The sequence below is a fragment of the Onychomys torridus genome, chromosome 4 (genome assembly GCF_903995425.1).
Source record: "Onychomys torridus chromosome 4, mOncTor1.1, whole genome shotgun sequence".
NCBI classification, from domain to species: domain Eukaryota; kingdom Metazoa; phylum Chordata; class Mammalia; order Rodentia; family Cricetidae; genus Onychomys; species Onychomys torridus.
This window is the reverse complement of record NC_050446.1, coordinates 95843883-95863209: the sequence shown is the minus strand read 5'-3', so window position 1 is coordinate 95863209 and position 19327 is coordinate 95843883. Positions and strand designations below refer to the sequence as shown.

The following is a 19327-nucleotide window of genomic DNA, read 5'->3' as shown; positions in this document are numbered from 1 at the left end:
TGCTGAGCAAATACTCTACCAACTTAGCTATACAATAACAACAACAAAATTATAAATACACAAACAAAAAGGTGCTGAGGATGTAGCTCTGTTGACAACAGAAACCTATCACAGCAGGTTGTCTCTGACCTCCATACATGCACTGTGGACAAACACCTTAACACACACACACACACACACACACACACACACACACACACACACAATTTAAAAAGTTAAACAGGCTAGAGAGATGACTCAGTGATTAAGAGCTCTTCCAGAGGATTCAGGTCAATTCCCAGCACCACATGTCAGCTCACAAGAGTCTGTAACTCCAGTCCCAGGGGATCCAACACCCTTTTCTGGCTTCTCTGGGCATCAGGCATGTAACATAGTGCACAGGCATACATTAAAAAAAACAGACAAACCAGGCGGTAGTGGCACATGCCTTTAATCCCAGCAGTCAGGAGGCAGAGCCAGGTGGGTCTCTGTGAGTTCGAGGCCAGCCTGGTCTCTAAAGCAAGTTCCAGGAAAAGCGCAAAGCTACACAGAGAAACCCAGTCTCAAAAAAACCAAAAAAAAAAAAAAAAAAAAGAAAGAAAGAAAGAGAGAGGGAGGAAGGGAGGGAGAAAGAAAGAAAAACAAAAACAAAAACTCACAGACATAAATTTTTAAATTAAAAATAAAAATAACATAAATGTAAAAAAAAAAAAAAAAAAAAAAGAACTTTTAGGTGTCACACCTTTAATCCTGGAACTTGGGAAGCACAGGCAGGTTGAGTTCAGTGATTTCAAGGCCTGCCCGGTCTACATAATTGTCTCAAAAATAAATAAATAAATAAATAAGTAAACCAACAACAAAACAACATGAATATGGAGAAGACATAACATTAAATCATAGCAGACCCTATTTTGAACATAATTTAAAACTTAGACTTTTCATATGCAAATTTTTTCACATATACATTAATGTCTTCTGCCAGATAATTTATGTCCAGATGGCTAAAGATATTCAAGCTAAAAATGTTAGTTCTATAAAACAAATTTAAATTCTGCCAGATTTCTAAAATTTGGAATCATAAAGCACACAACTAGAAATCTCAGCAACATTTATAAATAAATGTTCCAGGCTATCTTCTTTAAGACAGTTCCTTCAGGCAGACTTTACATCATCTCCCAAAAGGCAGTGTCAGCTTACCAAATCCCAAAGTCCAATTTGTCCAGACTTGGCCCCAGCTGCTACCAAGGTCCTCACTTCAGATGGATGGAGGGCCACAGAGGAGACCGCACCTGCGGTCACTTTACGAACAGTGGCCTCACTGATGACCATCCCACTTAAACTGGCTTTGTAGCTACAAAAATTGGTAAGTTAAAGATAAAAACAATCTCAGTAGTCAATCAAGTAAAACATAACTCGAAAAAGAAAAAGCACAACTAGTGAATTCTGGCAATACCCAACTTCCTAGTGACCAAAGAAGCCAAATACATCGAGGTTATCATTTTCCAATTATAAAATTACTTCTGAGAATATTAACGATGATACCAAAACTTAGGAGGCCAGAGTTAAAGCATGACATGACTGGGCTGGGGATGTGGCTTAGCAGGAGCAGCCACAGAGGAGTGTGCTCTCTGTGCACACATACTGCTGGCACACATACTTCATATGAGTTCATAGATATTTACAGATTTGTAAGAACAGATTTGTAAAAAAACAATTTAATAGTGCATAATAAAAACCGTAAGGATGTCCCCACTGTTTGACTCATTAGTCCCATGTCAGGAAACCTAAAAAAACAGTCTACTTTTATGTATGCACTTACACACATACACACACGCCTAAACAGAAACTCCAAACACCAAATGGGTAGAAGTGCTCTAATAAATATGCAAATACCCAAGAAAAAAGGCACAATCTGAAACCATATCCATATGTGTGTATGTGTGTGTGTGTGTGTGTGTGTGTGTGTGTGTGTGTGTGCATTAGAACATAAGTAAAATGTGAATCCATTTGTTCAACACTGAATATGTACTATCTGCCAAACAATGTTAAGGGTGAGAGATCAAGTCGTTTCTACCCTGTGTCAGGCTAGGCCTACTACGGAAGGCCTGTAATCTTAGCAACTTAAAAATGAGGGTTGCAAATCAAAGCCTGACAGCATGCAGGCTGTCATTTTAATTTTCAACTTGACACTTGTGAAAACAGACTAAGACCCAGTTGGCCTGGGGGCATGTGTATGAAGAATTATATTGATTAGTTAATTGATGCAAGATCCACCCAATGTAGTTGGCACTATTCCCTAGGCAGAGAAGCCAGAACTGTGTAAAAGTGGAGAATAGGCAGGGTATGGTGATGTACCCTTTTAATCCCAACACTCTCAAGGCAGAGGCAGGCAGATCTCTGTGAGTCCAAGACCAGCCTGGTCTATATAGTGAGACCCTGTCTCAAATAATAATAATAACAATAACAATAATAATAATAATAATAATAATAATTAATTAAAAAAGAATGGAGAGCCAACATACTTTTTTGAAATACCTAAAAGAAAGTGGGAGCGTAAGGCCCTGGGTTTGATCCTCAGCTCTGAAAAAAACAAAAAACCCACACCTTGTTTATCTGCGACAATAGCCGGGCGGTGGTGGCGCACGCCTTTAATCCCAGCACTGGGAGGCAGAGCCAGGCGGATCTCGTGAGCTCCAGGCCAGCCTGGTCTACTGAGCGAGATCCAGGAAAGACGCAAAGCTACACAAAAAAACCCTGTCTTGAAAACCTCCCCCCACAAAAAAAGAAAGAAAGTGAGGCAGTGGTGGTGCATGCCTTTAATCCTAGCACTAACTAGGGAGGCAGAGGCAGAGGCAGGCAGATCTCTGAGTTCCAAACCAACCTAGTCTACTGAACAAGTTCCAGGACAGCCAGGGAAATGCAGAGAAACCCTGTCTCGAGAAAAAAAACAACAACAAAGAATGAAGAAACCAAGCTGCACACAGCATGCATACATTAACTGTTTTGCTCTAGACTGTGACCAGCTGTTTCCAGCTCCTGCCACCTGGAAATTGTCACAGTGAGAGACTAACCTGGAACTGTGAGCCAAATACACCTTGTCTTCCTTGAATTACCTTTCTCAGAGCATTTCCCCACAGCAGTGGGAGATTAAACTAAAACACTAGGCTACAGAAGGAGTTTAAAGTGGCCTGAACAACTTGGGGATACTTCACCTCAATACAGGGGGCTGGAGAGATGACTCAATGGTTAAGAGCACTTGCTACTCTTCCAGAGGACCCAGGTTCAGTTCCTAGCACCCCCATGGCAGCTTACAATCAGTTCCAAGGGATTCAGTGCCCTCTTCCGGTCTCTGTAGGCACCCAGGCACATGCACTACCCTCATGTACATGTAGGCAAAACATTCATACACATAAAAATAAGTGTATTAAAATATAGAAAGCCAGATATGGTAGTGCATGCCTTTAATCCCAGCACTCAGGAGGCAGAGGCAAGGCGGTCTCTGTGAGTTTGAGGCCAGCCTGAATATGCAGTGAAACTCTGTTTTGAGAAAAGTAAATAAATAATATAATATATATGTCTAAAACATAGGGCTAGAGACATAGCTCAGTGGTAGAGCACTTGCCTAGCATACTTAAAGCTTTAGTTTAACCCTTAACACCGCTGGCATAGAAACATAGGAATGGATGATTTTTTTTCCACTACTTTCAAGGTTTCCTCTAATAGTATAAAATATATATTATAGCTTTTTTAAAAAGTCCTATACAACATTTACTCATGTATTTTATGTATATGAGTGCTCTGTCTTTAAGCACACCAGAGGATGGCGCCAGATCTCATTACAGATGGTTGTGAGCCACCATGTGGTTGCTGGGAATTGAACTCAGGACCTCTGGAAGAGCAGTCGGTGCTCTTAACCTCTGAGCCATCTCTCCAGCCCCTATACTATAGCTTTTATACTGCTAGCATCTCAAAAAGTACAAAACAAAGGTCAAAAATAAAACAAAGGCAAGGAATTTTAACTTACCTTTTAATGCTAGATAGTCCCTCCCTGGTCCTCTCCTTACTTGCCTGCAACATTGGAAAAGACCAAGGACTAAGTTCATATACACACAGAAATTTCCTTAGGTGATTCTAAAAGCTGTGAAAGCCTCCCAAGGGATACCTTGCTCATCTCGGCCCATGTCCTCAAAGATGCTTTGAACAGTTCATTGCTGTCATCCTGGTTTTCAGGAACCATTTCTAAGGGTCCAGGGGGTAACAAAGGCTATCAAAAAGAAAAGGCAGAAGGTCGTTTGTCCTAGAACATAAACTGAGAAGCGCCAGGGTTCTGGTCCTCATTTTCACTACTTTCAATAATCAACAACAGTGGCACATTGTAGGCATTTAGAAATGGTTGGCTGGGTCGGGTTTCGTACGTGGCAGAGTGGCTCCCTCGCTGCGATCTATTGAAGGTCAGTCCTTGACACAAGGGCTTGTTTAGAAATAAAAATGGTTGGCTGCTCAAAACGGTGCATGGTGGTACCCACCTGTAATCCCAGCACTCAGGAGGCTGAGGCAGGGGGATCATGAGTTTCAGGCCAGCTTCAGTTACATAATGATATCCCCAGACAAAAAGTCTCAAAATTCATGCCAAAGTCTGAGATGTATCTCACTTGGCAGAACGCTAGCCTAGGAAGCATGACACAAAGCAGCTAGGTGGATTATACCTCTAATCTCAGCACTGGGAAGGTGGAAGCAGGATCAGAAATTCAAGGTCACCCTGAACTACATAGGAAGTTCAAGGCCAGCCTAGGCTACATGAGTACCTGTTTTTAAAGAAAGCTCTATTGGGGGCTGGAGAGATGGCTCAGAGGTTAAGAGCACCAACTGCTCTTCCAGAGGTCCTGAGTTCAATTCCCAGTCAACCACATGGTGGCTCACAACCATCTGCAATGAGATCTGGCGCCCTCTTCTGTGTACAGAATAAATAAATCTTTAAAAAAAAAAAAAAAAAAACAACTCTATCAAGGAATCCTCTTCATTTTCATTTTGTCATTTTGTGTATGTGTGATGTATGTGCATAACATGTATGTTCATGTGAATGTGGATGCACACACATATCACACGTGCACAGGTCGGTGGTCCTCATCTTGTTTTAAAACAGGGTCTCTACTGTTTGCCGCTGCGTACACCAGGCCAGCTGCCCACCACTTTCCAGAGTTCTCTAGTCTCAGCTGCCCATCTCACTAGGGGATTAAGTGCACAGGGCCATACCCAGCTTTACATGGGTTCTGGGGATTCAAACTCAGGCACTATTTGTACAGCAAGCATTTCACCCACTGAGCCAACTCCCCAGTCCAATCCTCAAAATTTGATCATATATTACACAGTATTAAATGCTACATAAAGAAGTTTATGGATTCTATTTAATTTCACCCTTACAATATTCTTTCGATATTTCCTTTTCTTTTTATTCTAGACACACTCTTACTATCTAGCTCAGGTAGCCTCAAATATGTAACTCTCCTCAAATTTGTGACAATCTTCCTGTCTTAGCCTCCCAAACACTGAGATTACACATGTGATCCATATACCAGTTTTTTTAATGTAGAAACTGAAGCTCACAAAGAACAAGTAATTTACCCACAACTCCACAATTTCCTGTAGAAACGCAGAGTATTACCCAGTGTTAACAACTCAACTCTGAAGTCGTATTAAGTCATACAATATCCAAGTATTAAATTAATACAAGTGAAACATAACAAAAAACCCATCAGTCTGGTTTCAAATACTTTAAGTGTTTCAGTATTTGCACTGTATTTGCACTTTTTCTTACATTTTCTTCTTCCAATGTAGGGGGTGCTGGAACTGCTGGCAAGGGAACTCCCAAAGGGTCTACTTTCAACAATCGCATGGACCTTCGACAGCCAATCTCATTTTCTTTCTTCTTAGGCCTCTTTCTAATAGAGGAGAGGAAATACTCATGCTTTCCCACTGAATGGTAAAATGTAATTAGTAACTTGTTAAAGACTTTATTAAATTTATTTTTATGTCTATGTAGGTGTGCATGTGTGAGATGATGTGCACCAGGTGTGTGCCTGGTGCCCAAAGAGGCCAGAGGGCATCCAATCACCTGGAATTAGAGTTACGGGTGCCAATGAGTCACTGCTGTGGATGCCAGGAGCCAAGCCCAGGCCTCCAAGAGGAGCAGTATATGCTCTTGACCATTCAGCCATCTCTCAGGTGCTATACTTAGAAATTTTAATTTAAGGAACAAACATTTAGGAATGTGTACTATTAGGCATAGTCATACACTGCATAGGTAAAGAGACATAGCTGCACTGGCTTTGTGTGTGTGTGTGTGTGTGTGTGTGTGTGTGTGTGTGTGTGTGTGATGTGTGTGGTATGTGTGTGTTGTGTGTGTGTGTGTGTGTGTGTGTGACGTGTGTGGTATGTGTGTGTTGTGTGTGTGTGTGTGTGTGTGTGTGTGTGTGTTGTGTGTGTGTGTTTGTGAACCACATGCATACAGTGCCCACAGGTCAGAAAAGGGTATTAAATATCCTGGAACTGAGATTCACCAGTAGTGGTGAGCCTCCCAGTGTCATTGCAGGGAATCAAACCTGAGAGTACTCTCCAAGAGCTTCAAGTGCTCTGAACCACTGATCTATCTGTTCGCCACACTGATTTTAATAAAGTCTCAAGATAATCTAAACCGAAAAGCTTAATGTGAAGAAGCAAGAGCCATTAAACAAAGCATGTCATACATATCTGTCAGAACTCGGTCAAAAGAACGACACGTGATGAACAACGTCCTGGCACCTGTGAGAGCGGCTCCAGGAAAAAGGCCGGGAACACTTCTTCCCTGGACCGTTCTTAGATGTGACTCGTGTCTCCTGTACAAACATTTACATTCAATGTGGAAGACGTGTTTATTCTTGTTGGATGTCAGACACAGCTATGGAACCCCATCTGGTCAGTGTACCTGAATCTGATAAGGCCTTCTGCCTTGCTTTCTCACTTTCCCAGATGTAATCTATAGTACATGCCAGGCAATTCTGTTTCAATTGCTCTGTCCTGAGAAAATTTTGGGAAAGAGCTGCTCTGTTAATAGTTAATATATGCTTACAGATGTTTATTTACATGTTTTTCTGACATGTAACTCAAACAACCTTCCCTGGATCATTGCTTTGTTACATTTGTGTACGAAAGTACAATAAGGGGTTGGGGATTTAGCTCAGTGGTAGAGTGCTTGCCTAGCAAGTGCAAGGCCCTGGGTTCAATCCTCAGCTCAGGAAAAAAAAAACCTGAAGTAAGGCTGTCTACAGCATTAGACTGTAGTCAGCCCCATTCTTTCAGGTCCTCAGATCCCAGGACCAGCAGACAAGATCTGCATAGTTCGCTTAAGTAGACACATATCTAATAGAATAATACCAGGTATAGTGGCTCACACTTGAAACAAATGAGAGACAAAAAGAGGAGTATTTCCATGAGTTTGAAAACAGCCTGGGCTACATAGTGAGTTCTAATACACCCTGAGATACACTGTGAGGCCCTCTCTCAAGAGAAAAACAAAACAAAACTGGAGCTAGAAAAATGGCTCAGTGGTCAAGAGCACTTGTTATTGCAGAGGACCTGGGTTCAATTCTCAGCACCCACTTGGTGTCTCACAACCATCATTAACTCCATCTTGGGGACCCAAACCTTCTAATCTACTCAGGCACCAAGCATGCATGTGATACACAGACATATATGCAGGCAAAACATCCATACACATAAAATAACTACATCAAAAAAAAAAAAAATTAAAAAAAGAACACAGTATCTAATAAAATAATATGCAACCATAAAAGAATGAAATATGGCTTAGGATGTTATCTCCATGAGAAAATGCCTTTGGCCCCTGGTCTTCACGCACACTTGCAAATACATAAACACACATATACATATACACATAGCAATTCATTAAAAAATGTGGCAAAACAAAAAAAGAAAAAGAAAAAACAAAGAAAAGGAGGTGAGAAGGGGAAGCTGAGAAAAAAGATGCTTCTTAAATTACTTCCAAAAACTAATATATAGCATTGATAGTGTAGCTCAATGGTAGAGCCCCTGCCTAAAATACATGAAGTTCTATTTGATCCACAGCAATATTTAAAAAAAAAAAAAAAAACACCAAGCATATAAAATAATTTACACGATCATATGACCTACATGGGAATCTACTTCTGAGATCCCCACTCCTCTAGGATTTCTCAGGCTAAGAACAATGGCTGGAGTGCAGCTCAGAAGTAAAAATCATTCACCAATTACATGTGAGGTCCCCGGTTCCAACCCCAGCAACAAACGTGCTCCTACAACAAACATGCTGTAATTCCAGCTCGGAGGCAGGAGAACCACAAGTCTGAGGCCAGTCTGCGCTGCACAGTGAGATCCAGGTGAACCTAGGCTACACAGTGGCACTCCATCTTTGGGAGATGGCTCAGTGGGTGGTCTGCAAACATGACAACCTGAGTCTGAATGCCCACACCACATGCCTGTAAGACCAGCACTAGAAGGTGGAAACAAGGAGATCCCAAGAGCTAGCTGGCCAGCCTAGACCAAAAGAGCTTCCAGTTCAGTGAGACACTGTCTCACACCAATAAGGTAGACAAGAGGAAGATGTCCCAATGTCCTCTGCATGCAATGCATGCATGCTCAAAATCATTTACACCCACACCCACGTGCATGCACCACATATACACATAGTACAAACACAAGCACGCACAGGGGGGGACACAGACACACACAGACACACGGGGGGGGGGGGGGGGGGGGGGAGGTAGGGTAGTGGAGGTAATATATCTGGGCCAGTAAGATGGTTCAGTGGGTATGGGGTCTGCAGCCAAGGCTGGGACCCACATGATGGAAGAAGTTCTAGCTAACCTGGAGAAGTTTCAGGACAGCCAGGATGCATATGTATATGTGTGAGTGCCTGCATGAGTTTATGTGCCACCATGTGTATTCAAAAGTCCCCAGAGGCCAGAAGAGGGGATCAAATCTCTTGGAACTAAGTTACAGGCAGTTATAAGCTGCCATGTGAGTGCTAGGAACCAAACCCAGGTCCTCTGCAAGTGCTGTTAAACCACTGAGCCACTGCTCAGCTAAGGTTTGTTCAGTTTCAAAGGCTGTATTCTCCCTATTGTACAACGCCATACTACCAACTTGACGTGACTGCCTCTACAAACACTAAGTGCCAGGACCCTTCAGACTCCAGTGACTTCCGAATAATCACCAATCTCTGCTAACAATAAAATTCACAAACTAGGGTTGGGGATTTAGTTCAGTGGTAGAGCGCTTGCCAAGGCTCTGGGTTTGGTCCTCAGCTCAAAAGAAAAAAAAAAAAAAAAAAAAAAAAAAAAACAAGCAAACTAGGCATGGCGGCATATGCCATAATCCCAGCACTTAAGAGGTAGAGGCAGGAAGATAAGCTTGAGGCCAGCTTGGGCTACAAGTCAATGTCTCAAATTTAAAATCCTCAGCAAAATATGATGGTCGAGTCAACATTAAGCACATCTTTTACCTCTTTGATTCAGTCGGCTGGCTCTTCTTTATCATTCCACGGAGCCTTGCAGCTGACTGAAAAACACACAACATATATGTTCACATAAAAATGCTACCATATAACTACACTGTCTACTCATTAAAGTAGTGAGTATTTGCTAGTATATCCTGGATTATTTAGGAAATATAGATTTTTTTAAGATTTGATATTTATTCTTGGTAATAGACATGAGATAAATACCACAAATAATAAAAGCCAGCATATAACACCATCTAATATACTGGCATTCTGGTACCTTGAGCCAAGCTGCTTGTGAGTTCACATGACTAAACACAGTATTTAATCAGACATACTATTACAGGGCTGGCCGGATGGTTCAGGAGCACAACACTTGCCTAGAATGCACAGGCTTGGTTTTAATTACAACATTGCAAAAAAATTTTGAAAAACTAATATGCAAAGTGAGATGGCTCACACCTATCCGAACATTCAGGAGGCTGAAGTAGGACAAATAAATGTAGTAAGTTCAAGGCCAGCCTGGCTACATAGCAAGACGGTCAAAAAAACAGTTAAGAGCCAGTGAGAAGGCTCAATTCATAAAAACACTTGCTGCCAAGCCTGATGACCTGAATTCACTAGGACTCAATGGGGGTAAGAGAGAAGTGACTCCCTAAAGCTGCCCTCTGAGCTCCACACGTGTGTCATGACACACGGGCGCACCCGTGCACTCTGTCTTTCTCTACCTCTCTTTCTCAAAATTAAATGTTAAGAAAATTAAAAAATAAAAAAACACGGCTGAGCATGGTGGCATATTCCTCTAATCATAGTATTTGTGAGGAAGAAGTAGGTGGATCGCTGAGTTTGAGGCCAGCCTGATTTACATACTGAGTTCCAGGTCAGCAGAGTTACAGGATGAGACCTTCTCAAAAGCAAAAGATGAAACAGGTTCACATATAAACACATATAAAAGGTATATACTCCTACACATACATATACAAATTATAGAATTCAATCTATAGTGCTGGAAACCTATTTGGACATTTTCCAGAAAAGTTATAGGTTATATTTTTCATAACTAAAATTATAACTTTTTTAAAAAATGATTTTGGTATTGTTATTTTTCTAGATAGAGTTTAACTGTGTAGCCCTGGCTGTCCTACAATTTGCTTTGTAGACAGGCTGGCCTCAAACCAGAGGTTCATCTGCCTCTGTCTCCCAAGTGCTGGGATTAAAGCTCTGTGCCACCACCACCTGGCTTTAAGATTTATTTTTATTTCACGTGTATTAGTATTTTGCCTGCAGAGGCCAGATGAAGATATCTCCTAAAAGCAGAATTACAAACATTCGTGAGTCACCACATGGGTGCTAGGAAATGAAACTCCATATTGTGGAAGAGCCCTTTAATGCTCAACAGAGTCATCTCTCCAGACTCTCAAATTGTAGTTTTGATTAATTAAAATCACAAGCAGACTATGTAAATTGTTTTCTTTCTTTTTTTCCTGTGGTACAGGCTAGCTCTGACCCTGCTATTTAGTCAAGGTTAACCCTGATCTACAGAGTGAGACTTTGTCTCAAAAAAAAAAAAAAAAAAAAAACCAAGGTCAGGTAGGTATGGAAGCACTGGAGAGGCAGAGGCAGGCTAACCCCTGGGGACTCACTGACAACCAGTACAGTCTAACTGGCAAGCACCAGGTGCCAGTCAAAGATGTCTCAAAAACAAGGTGGATGGCTCCTAAGGACAATACCTAGATTGACCTTTGACCTTTGACCTCCAAACATCTACATACCAAAAGAGTGAAAAAAGATGCCTAGAGTCAATTAAAGATGGTAATATCTACTAAGAAACATGAGCCGGGGCGTTGGTGGTGCACGCCTGTAATCCCAGCACTCGGGAGGCAGAGGCAGAGCCAGGCGGATCTTTGTGAGTTCAAGGCCAGCCTGGTCTCCAAAGCAAGTTCCAGGAAAGGCGCAAAGCTACACAGAGAAACCCTGTCTCGGGGGGAAAGAAAAAAAAAAAAAAGAAAAAGAAAAAGAAACATGAACCAGGCTACATGGGGATATTACTCACAGGCAGAGCTTGCCTAGCTTGTACAGATCCCTGGATCTGATCCAGCACAGCCCAAGAAAAAGAAAAAAATACATAAATCAGAACATGATTCTTCAGATTTATCCTACACCTTCTTTTTTCAAAGAATTAAATATTAAGGGTCTGGAGAGATGGCTCAGCGGTTAAGAGCACTGGCTGATCTTCCAGAGGCCCTGAGTTCAATTCCCAGCAACCACATGGAAGCTCACAACTATCTATAGTGGGGAGCTGATGCCCTCTTCTGGCATAAAGTTGTACGTGCAGATAGAGCACTCATACATAAAATAGATAAATCTTAAAAAAATAAAATAAAATAAAAATAAAGAATTAAATATTAACTCCATCTGGGAACCTCTTGGTTAATGTATTTTTTAAAGTGCTTTACAAGCTTCTTTTATTGTTCTTGGTTTTTTTTTTTTTTTTTTTTTTTAAGATAGTTTCATGTATCCCAGTTCGGCCTCAAACTTACTATGTATGACCTTAAAATATTACAGTCCAGGGGCTAAGGAGACGGCTCAGCAGATAAGAGCACTGACAGCTCTTCCAAAGGACCTGGGTTCAATTCCCAGCACACATATGGCAGCTCACAACTGTCTGTGACTCCAGTTCCAAGGGATCCAACACCTTCACACAGACATGCAGGCAAAACACCAATAAAACAAAAAAGTATAAAAAAAAAAAAAAGAAAGAAAGAAAGTTTATAGTCCAGCCTCCACCTCTCAAATTCGGGGGATACTGCATGCAGCACCACCCAAAGTGTCTTAACAGGAAACACAAAGAAAAACAAGCAACCTTGTGATGGTGTTGCATGCCATTAGGCAGAGAGGCAGGCAGATCTCTGCAGTTTGAGGCCAGGCTGGTCTAGGGTGAGTTGCAGTACAGCTAGAGTTACAGAGACACCCTGTCTTGGATGGATGGATGGATGGATGGATGGATGGATGGATGGAGAAAGGGAAGGGAAGGGAAGGGAAGGGAAGGGAAGGGAAGGGAAGGAAAGGAAAGGAAAGGGAAGGAAAGGAAAGGAAAGGAAAGGAAAGGAAAGGAAAGGAAAGGAAAGGAAAACAGAAAAGCAAGTCGGATGTGGTGGTATGACCCTTTAATCTCAGCCCTCAGAAGGCAGAGACAGACAAGTCAATGTAAATTCAAGGCCAGTCTGATCTACACAGTGAGTTCCAGGGAGACTGTCCCAAAATAGGAGGAGGAGGAGGAGGAGGACAAAGACCACAGACCAACTGATCTTATACCAAGCATTGCTTGAATTTTGCCTTCCCTCATTTGAAGTGGAAAATTACCATCTAATTATCTCATCTTGGTTTTCATTACAAACTCCATACATACCTCAGATAACTGAAGGGAAGCAAAAAAGTTTGCATTTTCTCTGATGTTCTTCAACCTCTTCCTCTCATACGGTGATAATCCTGGAAAACCATCCTAGAAAATACACAACAAAAAAATCTCTCACCTCACACATTAATGATAACAAAGCAACACACAAACCAGATTCCTCGTTCTCTACCCAGGCATCCCTTCAAACTGCACAGAACCTCTAATTATGTCATGTTATCTTAACAGCCCATCATCTTTGCTGGACTGGATATTAAGAGAATTGTGGTGGTACACATCTTTGACCCCAGCACTTGGGAGGCAGGAGCAGACAGATTTCTATGATTCTGAGGCCAGCTTGGTCTACATAATGAATTCCAGGATAGACGAGGGCTATGTAGAAAAAACTTCAAAAAAAGGAGCCAAATGCCATGCCCTTATAGCAAACTATTTCCTCTTTAGGGCTGGAGAGATGGCTCAGTGGTTAAGAGCACTGGCTGCTATTCAAGAGGACCTGGGTTCAATGCTTGCCTCTTATAACCAGTTCTGATATACCTACTAAACATTACACTTCATCAAAATTAACCAAAGGGGATGGAGGGAAACACCACACAAGTTCCAACATAGATAAAAGACAAAATTCAAAGCTGTGGCATATAATCTCAGTACTAGGGAAGGTGAGGCAGGAAGCTACTACAAGTTCAAGCCCAGCATAGTCTTACTTAGTGAGACCTTGTCTGAAAGAAAAAAATGTTCAGAAGCAATACTGTAAAATGGTTCTCTGAATAAAACAGGACAAAAGAGTGTATCAGGGGGGAAAGGCCATTTGAAATCTTTGGTTTATAATGAAAGAAATTTTACAATTTTGCTCAAGCTTGGGCTGAACTTCTTATTTGAAGGGAATAAGTGTACATAAGTGTAGTGTTACTGAATCAAATCTTAATGTTCCAAAGTCAGTCAACAGGCAATAGAAGTGGAGGAAAGCTTAAAGGTTGTCTCTCTTCGAGAGAGGATCTCCCTGTGTAGCCCAGACTATGGTGATATTTTATTTCTACTGAAATGTGATTTTATTTGTATGTTAATAAATAAAGTTGCCTGGAGGTCAGAGCTAATAGCAAGCCACAGCAGAAGTTGGGTGGTGGTAGCATACACCTTTAATCCAGATCACATGACAGGCAGATCTCTATGTGTTCAAGGATACAGCCAGCATGGAGACACACGCCTGTAATCTCAATACCAACTATAGAAGACCTGGAGGTCTGTACAGACAGGCAGTGACGAGGAGAATGAGAAGGCAGAACAGAAAGTCTATAAAAAAGACAGGACACAGGAAGTAGGTCTCTTACAGAGGGAAGAACAGGAGCGGCAGTGAAGGGTAAGGTTTTTAGCGCTTAGCTATTACTCTGACCTCTTAGGTTTCCATCTCTACATTGGCTGTTTCTTATTTAACAAGACAGTTAGATCTACACCAGACTGGCTTCAAACTCTCTCTACCTGCCTCAGTCTCTGGCATTATGAGAGTGCTGGCATTACAGGCATGGTGACCCATGGTGGTAGGGAGTGGCTGTATCCTCTGCCGATTCAGGAGGGGCTACAACTAGCTAAACAGCCAACAAGGCCAGCTGGAATTATCTTTTTTTAGCAGGCACATCAGAATGCTCCACAATGGGAGTTGTTTGGCTTTGAGGATAGGTATCTGAGGACTAGAGAGATGACTCAGTGGGCAAAGTGGATGCTATGGAAGCATGAGGATCTGAGTTCAGATGCCCAGCATCACATAAAGTCAGGCACAACAGCACAAGTCTATAAGCCCACTGCTTCAAGAGTAGAAATGGCAGACGCCAGGGAGGCTCATTAGCCATCCAGTCTAACCACAACAGCTGGGCTTTAGATTCGGTAAGAGATCTTGTCTTTAAAAAGAAAAAAGTTATGGAGAAGAGGCATCCTCTAGCCTCCAAACCCACCCACATAGTGAGTGTGCCTGCACAAATACATGCATACAGCACAGGGGCACACACAGCTGAGTTTGTAAGTCCCACAATTAGAAAGGGGATCATGAGAGGAAAACAAAACATCTTTCAAGAGATTAAGAATAGAGACAGCCAGCGGTGGTGGCGCACGCCTGTAATCCCAGCACTCGGGAGGCAGAGGCAGGCAGATCTCTGTGAGTTCGAGGCCAGCCTGGTCTACAGAGCGAGATCCAGAAAAAGCACAAGGCTACACAGAGAAACCCTGTCTCGAAAAACCAAAAAAAAAAAAAAAAAAAAGTTGAGTCCCAAGACAGCCAGGGTAACACAGAGAAAACCTGTGCCAAAACAACAAATAAAATAGGAACTAGGAATACAGTTCTACTGGTAGAGTGCTCACCTAGCATGAGCCCTGGGTTCAATACCCAGAACAAACAGTATACAGCAGGTGTGATGACATGCACAACATGCACCTATACTCTCAGCCCTCAGAGGTAAAGGCAAGAGGATCAGAGTAGGCTGTCTCAGTCATTAAAGATCATGTGACTTCAAAAAGGGTCGGAACCTGCAATACATGAGACGCCATCTCTAACATAAACAAGTATTCAGCTGCTAAGAATTTTTCTTTTCTTTTCTTTTTTTTTTTTTTTAATTTATATATGCAGTGTTCTGCCTGGATGTATGCCTGCATGCCAAAAGAGGGCATCAAATCTCATTACTGAAGATTGTGAGCCACCATGTGGTTGCTGGGAACTGAACTCAGGACCTCTGGAAGAGCAGCCAGTGCTCTCAACCTCTGAGCCATCTCTCCAGCCCCCAAGAAATTCTTTTTATTACATTTTTCTATTCCATTTATTTGTGTGTGTGTATGTGAGTGTGTGTGTGTGTGTGAGCTCACATGTGGAGGTCTCAAAGTATAATTTTCAGGAGTCTGTTTTCTTTCCACCATGAAAAAAGCCTTGGGAATCAAACTCACATCATCAGCCTTGGCAGCAAACACCTTACTCCCTGACCAATCTCACCAGCCACAAGATAAACTGTTTTTGAGGTTGCGTGTTTTTGTTTCTCACTTGTAGCACTCACTATGTAGACCAGGCTGGCACTGAACTTGCATCAACCTTCCTGCATCTGTCTCAGAAGTGCTGGGATGAGCTGTATCCATCACCGCACCAAACTTGGCGATCCATTTTGTTTGCTGGTTTGTGGTACTAGAAGCTGAACCTGAAGCCTCATTTGCTAGGCAACATTCTACCACTGAGCTCTTTATCCCCAGGCCCAAGAAATTCTTTATGAAGCAATGGAGGCTCAGACCTATAGCACTGAGAGATTGAGGCAAAATAATTGTCAAAGTTTGAGACTAGCCTGGGCTACATTGTGAATTCCAGGCCAGCCTGAGCTACTAAATGAAACCCTGCTGGAAGAATGGCAAGGAGAAGAGGTGGTCAATTCTCTAGGAAAATATTTAGTAGAAAAGTTGGGAGATAAAATTCACCAATTTTCTCAGAAAATAAAACAATTCGATACTTAACAATCCAAAGCTCTCACAGGTAATACAGGGGAAGAAGCTAGAAGAGTAAACACTACCCCTAACCCACAGCAAAGCTTTATAGTCGCCCTTTCCCAAAGCCAGGCTGCTGCTCAGGGGCAGCACTTGTGTAGCACCATAAGCCCTGGGTTCAATCCTACCATCATCACAATGAAAAGAGAACAGACTAGTGACCCGTGTGACTAACATGTTACCTTAGCCAGGCATGGTGGTACTGGAATCCCAGGTAATACAGAGGCTGACACAAAGGACCGAAAGTTCCACGGTCAACCTGGGAACTCAGTATAAGACCCTGCTTCAAAATAAAAGGTGAAAAGGAAGTCTACCTCACTAGTACATTGCTTCCTTAGCATGTGTGAAGCCTGAATTCAACTCTAGGTAAAGAAATGTTGTATCTTAGTCATTCACAGCACTGCATAAACATCTCTACTGCTGTAGTTTCTAATCCTTATATCCAAGCAAAAATCAGCTTTATGTTAACCTCATATCCAGTAGTCTTAGTTTAAAAACATAACCTAATCCAGCAGTTCTGGAAGAACAGTCCCAGACCTTCAGTGCCTGAAAGAAACTGCCGGGCCCACGCCTTTAATCCTGTCACTTCAGAGGCAGAAGGATCTCTGTGAGTTCACGGTCACCCAGGTCTATATAGAGTAAGTTCCAGAACAGCCAGAAATTTTCTGAAATTTCTGTCTTAGAAAATAAAAAAGAAACTGGCTGGGCGGTGGTGGCACAGCCTTTCATCCCAGCACTCGGGAGGCAGAGTCACACAGATCTCTGTGAGTTCAAGGCCAGCCTGGACTACTGAGTGAGATCCAGGACAGACACCAAACTACACAGAAAAACCCTACCTTGAAAACAAATAAACAAATAAATAAATGAAACTTTAGAAACAACCAGGCAAGGCGGTATATAACTTTAACTGCAGCACTTAGAAAAGGCAGAGGGGTCTCTGTAAACTTCAGGCCAGCCTGGTCAACAGAGCTAGTTCTAGAACAGGCAAGGCTACACAGAGAAATCCTGTCTTGAAAAACAAAATAATAATGACAATAGGGTTGGGGATTTAGCTCAGTGGTAGAGAGCTTGCCTAGCAATCGCAAGGCCCTGGGTTCCATCTCAGCTCCAAATAATAATAGTAATAATAATAATAATAATAATAATAATAATAATTTTAAATTAAAACTAAACTCAATAAAATTTACAATAAATTAAAAGGCCTGCAAGATGGTTCATCAGGTAACGGTGCCTGCCATCATGCCTGACATTCCTATAACCTCCACACTCATGTCAGGGCACATACATGCACTCGTGTGCAGACAGACACACACACACAAGCACATGCAGACACAAAACATTGTTTTAATTTACATTAGATAATAACACAGATTTTGCTGGAGATCCTTCACCACCTTAGCTTTCAGAACTTCTCATTTCAAAGAGAAGATATGAGAACTAAGGACATTCTCACCAGGTTTGGGGCACCATCTTCATCACTGCTTCCCATGTCCACACTGACAGCCACCGATTCTTCGGTGCTCTTGGGTTCCAGCTTGGTACTGTCAGTATAAGCATCCAAGGATGGCTTCAGCAGAACAGGTTCTGCCTTGGAAGGCACGGCCTTCATCTTTGAAGTTAAAGCCCTTCTACAAATCGTCTTCCGGTCAGCCTTCTTACAAGCCACTGCATTGTTAGAATTATTTCCAGCCGGGGATCTGGACAACTTAAATAGGGATAGCTTGGAATTGCTGAGCGAAAATGGGGAAAGATAAACCTTAGCTGTTTCCCCTGAAGTTGTAGTCTGTATTGGTCTCAAAGAAGTATAAGCACTACTTCCATTTTCTTTATATTCATTCACCTATTGGGGCAATAAAAGAGTGTTAGAAATCCCAGATCCTACGCCCCTTACAAGACACTAAACAAATCTGCGTAAATACGTCTAATTCCTACTTCATAGTGACGACATGATTCAAACTGATGGCCTGTTAGGAAATTTGTATCCTCCAAAACCCGATACTGAACTCTCTGACGTAAGCGGAATTACTGAAGGCACATTTCTTAACCGTATGTCTGTAACTGAAGTAATCAGGCCAGAGGTCAGATTCAAGTTAGCTATAATTGCTTAAAGCTGACAGTGACGGCTGCAAAGCAAAGGCAGGGAGCCAGGGGAACCGGCCCCAAGACCCATCCCACGGTTTTGGAGTTTGGTTGTTGGCGGAGGAGAAGGGGTCTCACCACCAAGCTCTGGCTGGCCTAGAACTCACTATGTGGGCCAGGCTGGCCTCAAACTCGAGTTGCACCTGTCTCTGCCTCCCGAGTGCTGGGATTAAAGGCAAACCTACCGTTATTTCTGGAGTTGGTAGGAAACTTTCCTCAATGCTTAATGACCTTAGTTTTTTTTTTTTAAGAAAGAAAAAAAAAAAAAAGGCAGGAATCACGGCTTTTCCTTGGCGCCAGTGTCTAGCAGATCCCTCCCTGACCGAATCAGGTCTCACCTGCACCTGGGGACAACGTCTGGAGCCCGCTCTTTCCTCACCCTCGGCGTTAGACCCAGACATCTTTCTGCCACCGAGCAGACCGGCTCTTCCCGCCAGAATCTAGGCGGGACTGGGCGGGGCCTCTCGTGAGGTGGGTGGCCCCAGGGAGGAGCCTCCGCGGCCGGGAGGAAGACGTCGGTACTCCCGGGGCCACGAGGCCTTCAGGCGCATTTGTTTTGTTTTGTATCCTGGACCGATCACCGCTCTGCCCATTCAGACAGGGTCTACCACTAACCCTGCAGTTCACCTCTCGAGTTGGACTGGCTGACAGCAAGCTCTAAGGATCCGCCCTGTCTCCACCCCCTAAATCCCAGGGCTTTTCCAGGGTGCAGCGGGCGCGGCAGACGCTCTAACCTAGAGAGCCATCTCCCGGGTTAT

The 19327-nt window shown here is 42.6% G+C and overlaps 1 protein-coding gene across 2 annotated transcripts in view; it reads right to left on the bottom strand.

The window, feature by feature from the left end:
- Window positions 1-18993, bottom strand: part of Wdr76 (WD repeat domain 76) — a 36987-nt gene extending 17994 nt beyond the window's left edge. Inside the window, exons 1-9 of one of the 2 annotated variants that reach the window (XM_036184852.1) lie at window positions 18908-18993; window positions 17884-18270; window positions 12921-13013; window positions 11565-11600; window positions 9515-9570; window positions 5795-5918; window positions 4142-4243; window positions 4004-4047; window positions 1177-1330 (exon numbers count right to left, since the gene is read on the bottom strand). In XM_036184852.1, the coding sequence (XP_036040745.1) occupies window positions 1177-1330; window positions 4004-4047; window positions 4142-4243; window positions 5795-5918; window positions 9515-9570; window positions 11565-11600; window positions 12921-13013; window positions 17884-18270; window positions 18908-18970 (1059 nt within the window). In that variant the 5' untranslated portion in view covers window positions 18971-18993. The remainder of the gene's footprint in view (window positions 1-1176; window positions 1331-4003; window positions 4048-4141; window positions 4244-5794; window positions 5919-9514; window positions 9571-11564; window positions 11601-12920; window positions 13014-17883; window positions 18271-18907) is intronic. The other variant, XM_036184853.1, reaches the window with a different exon arrangement.
- Between the last annotated feature and the right edge of the window lie 334 nt (window positions 18994-19327).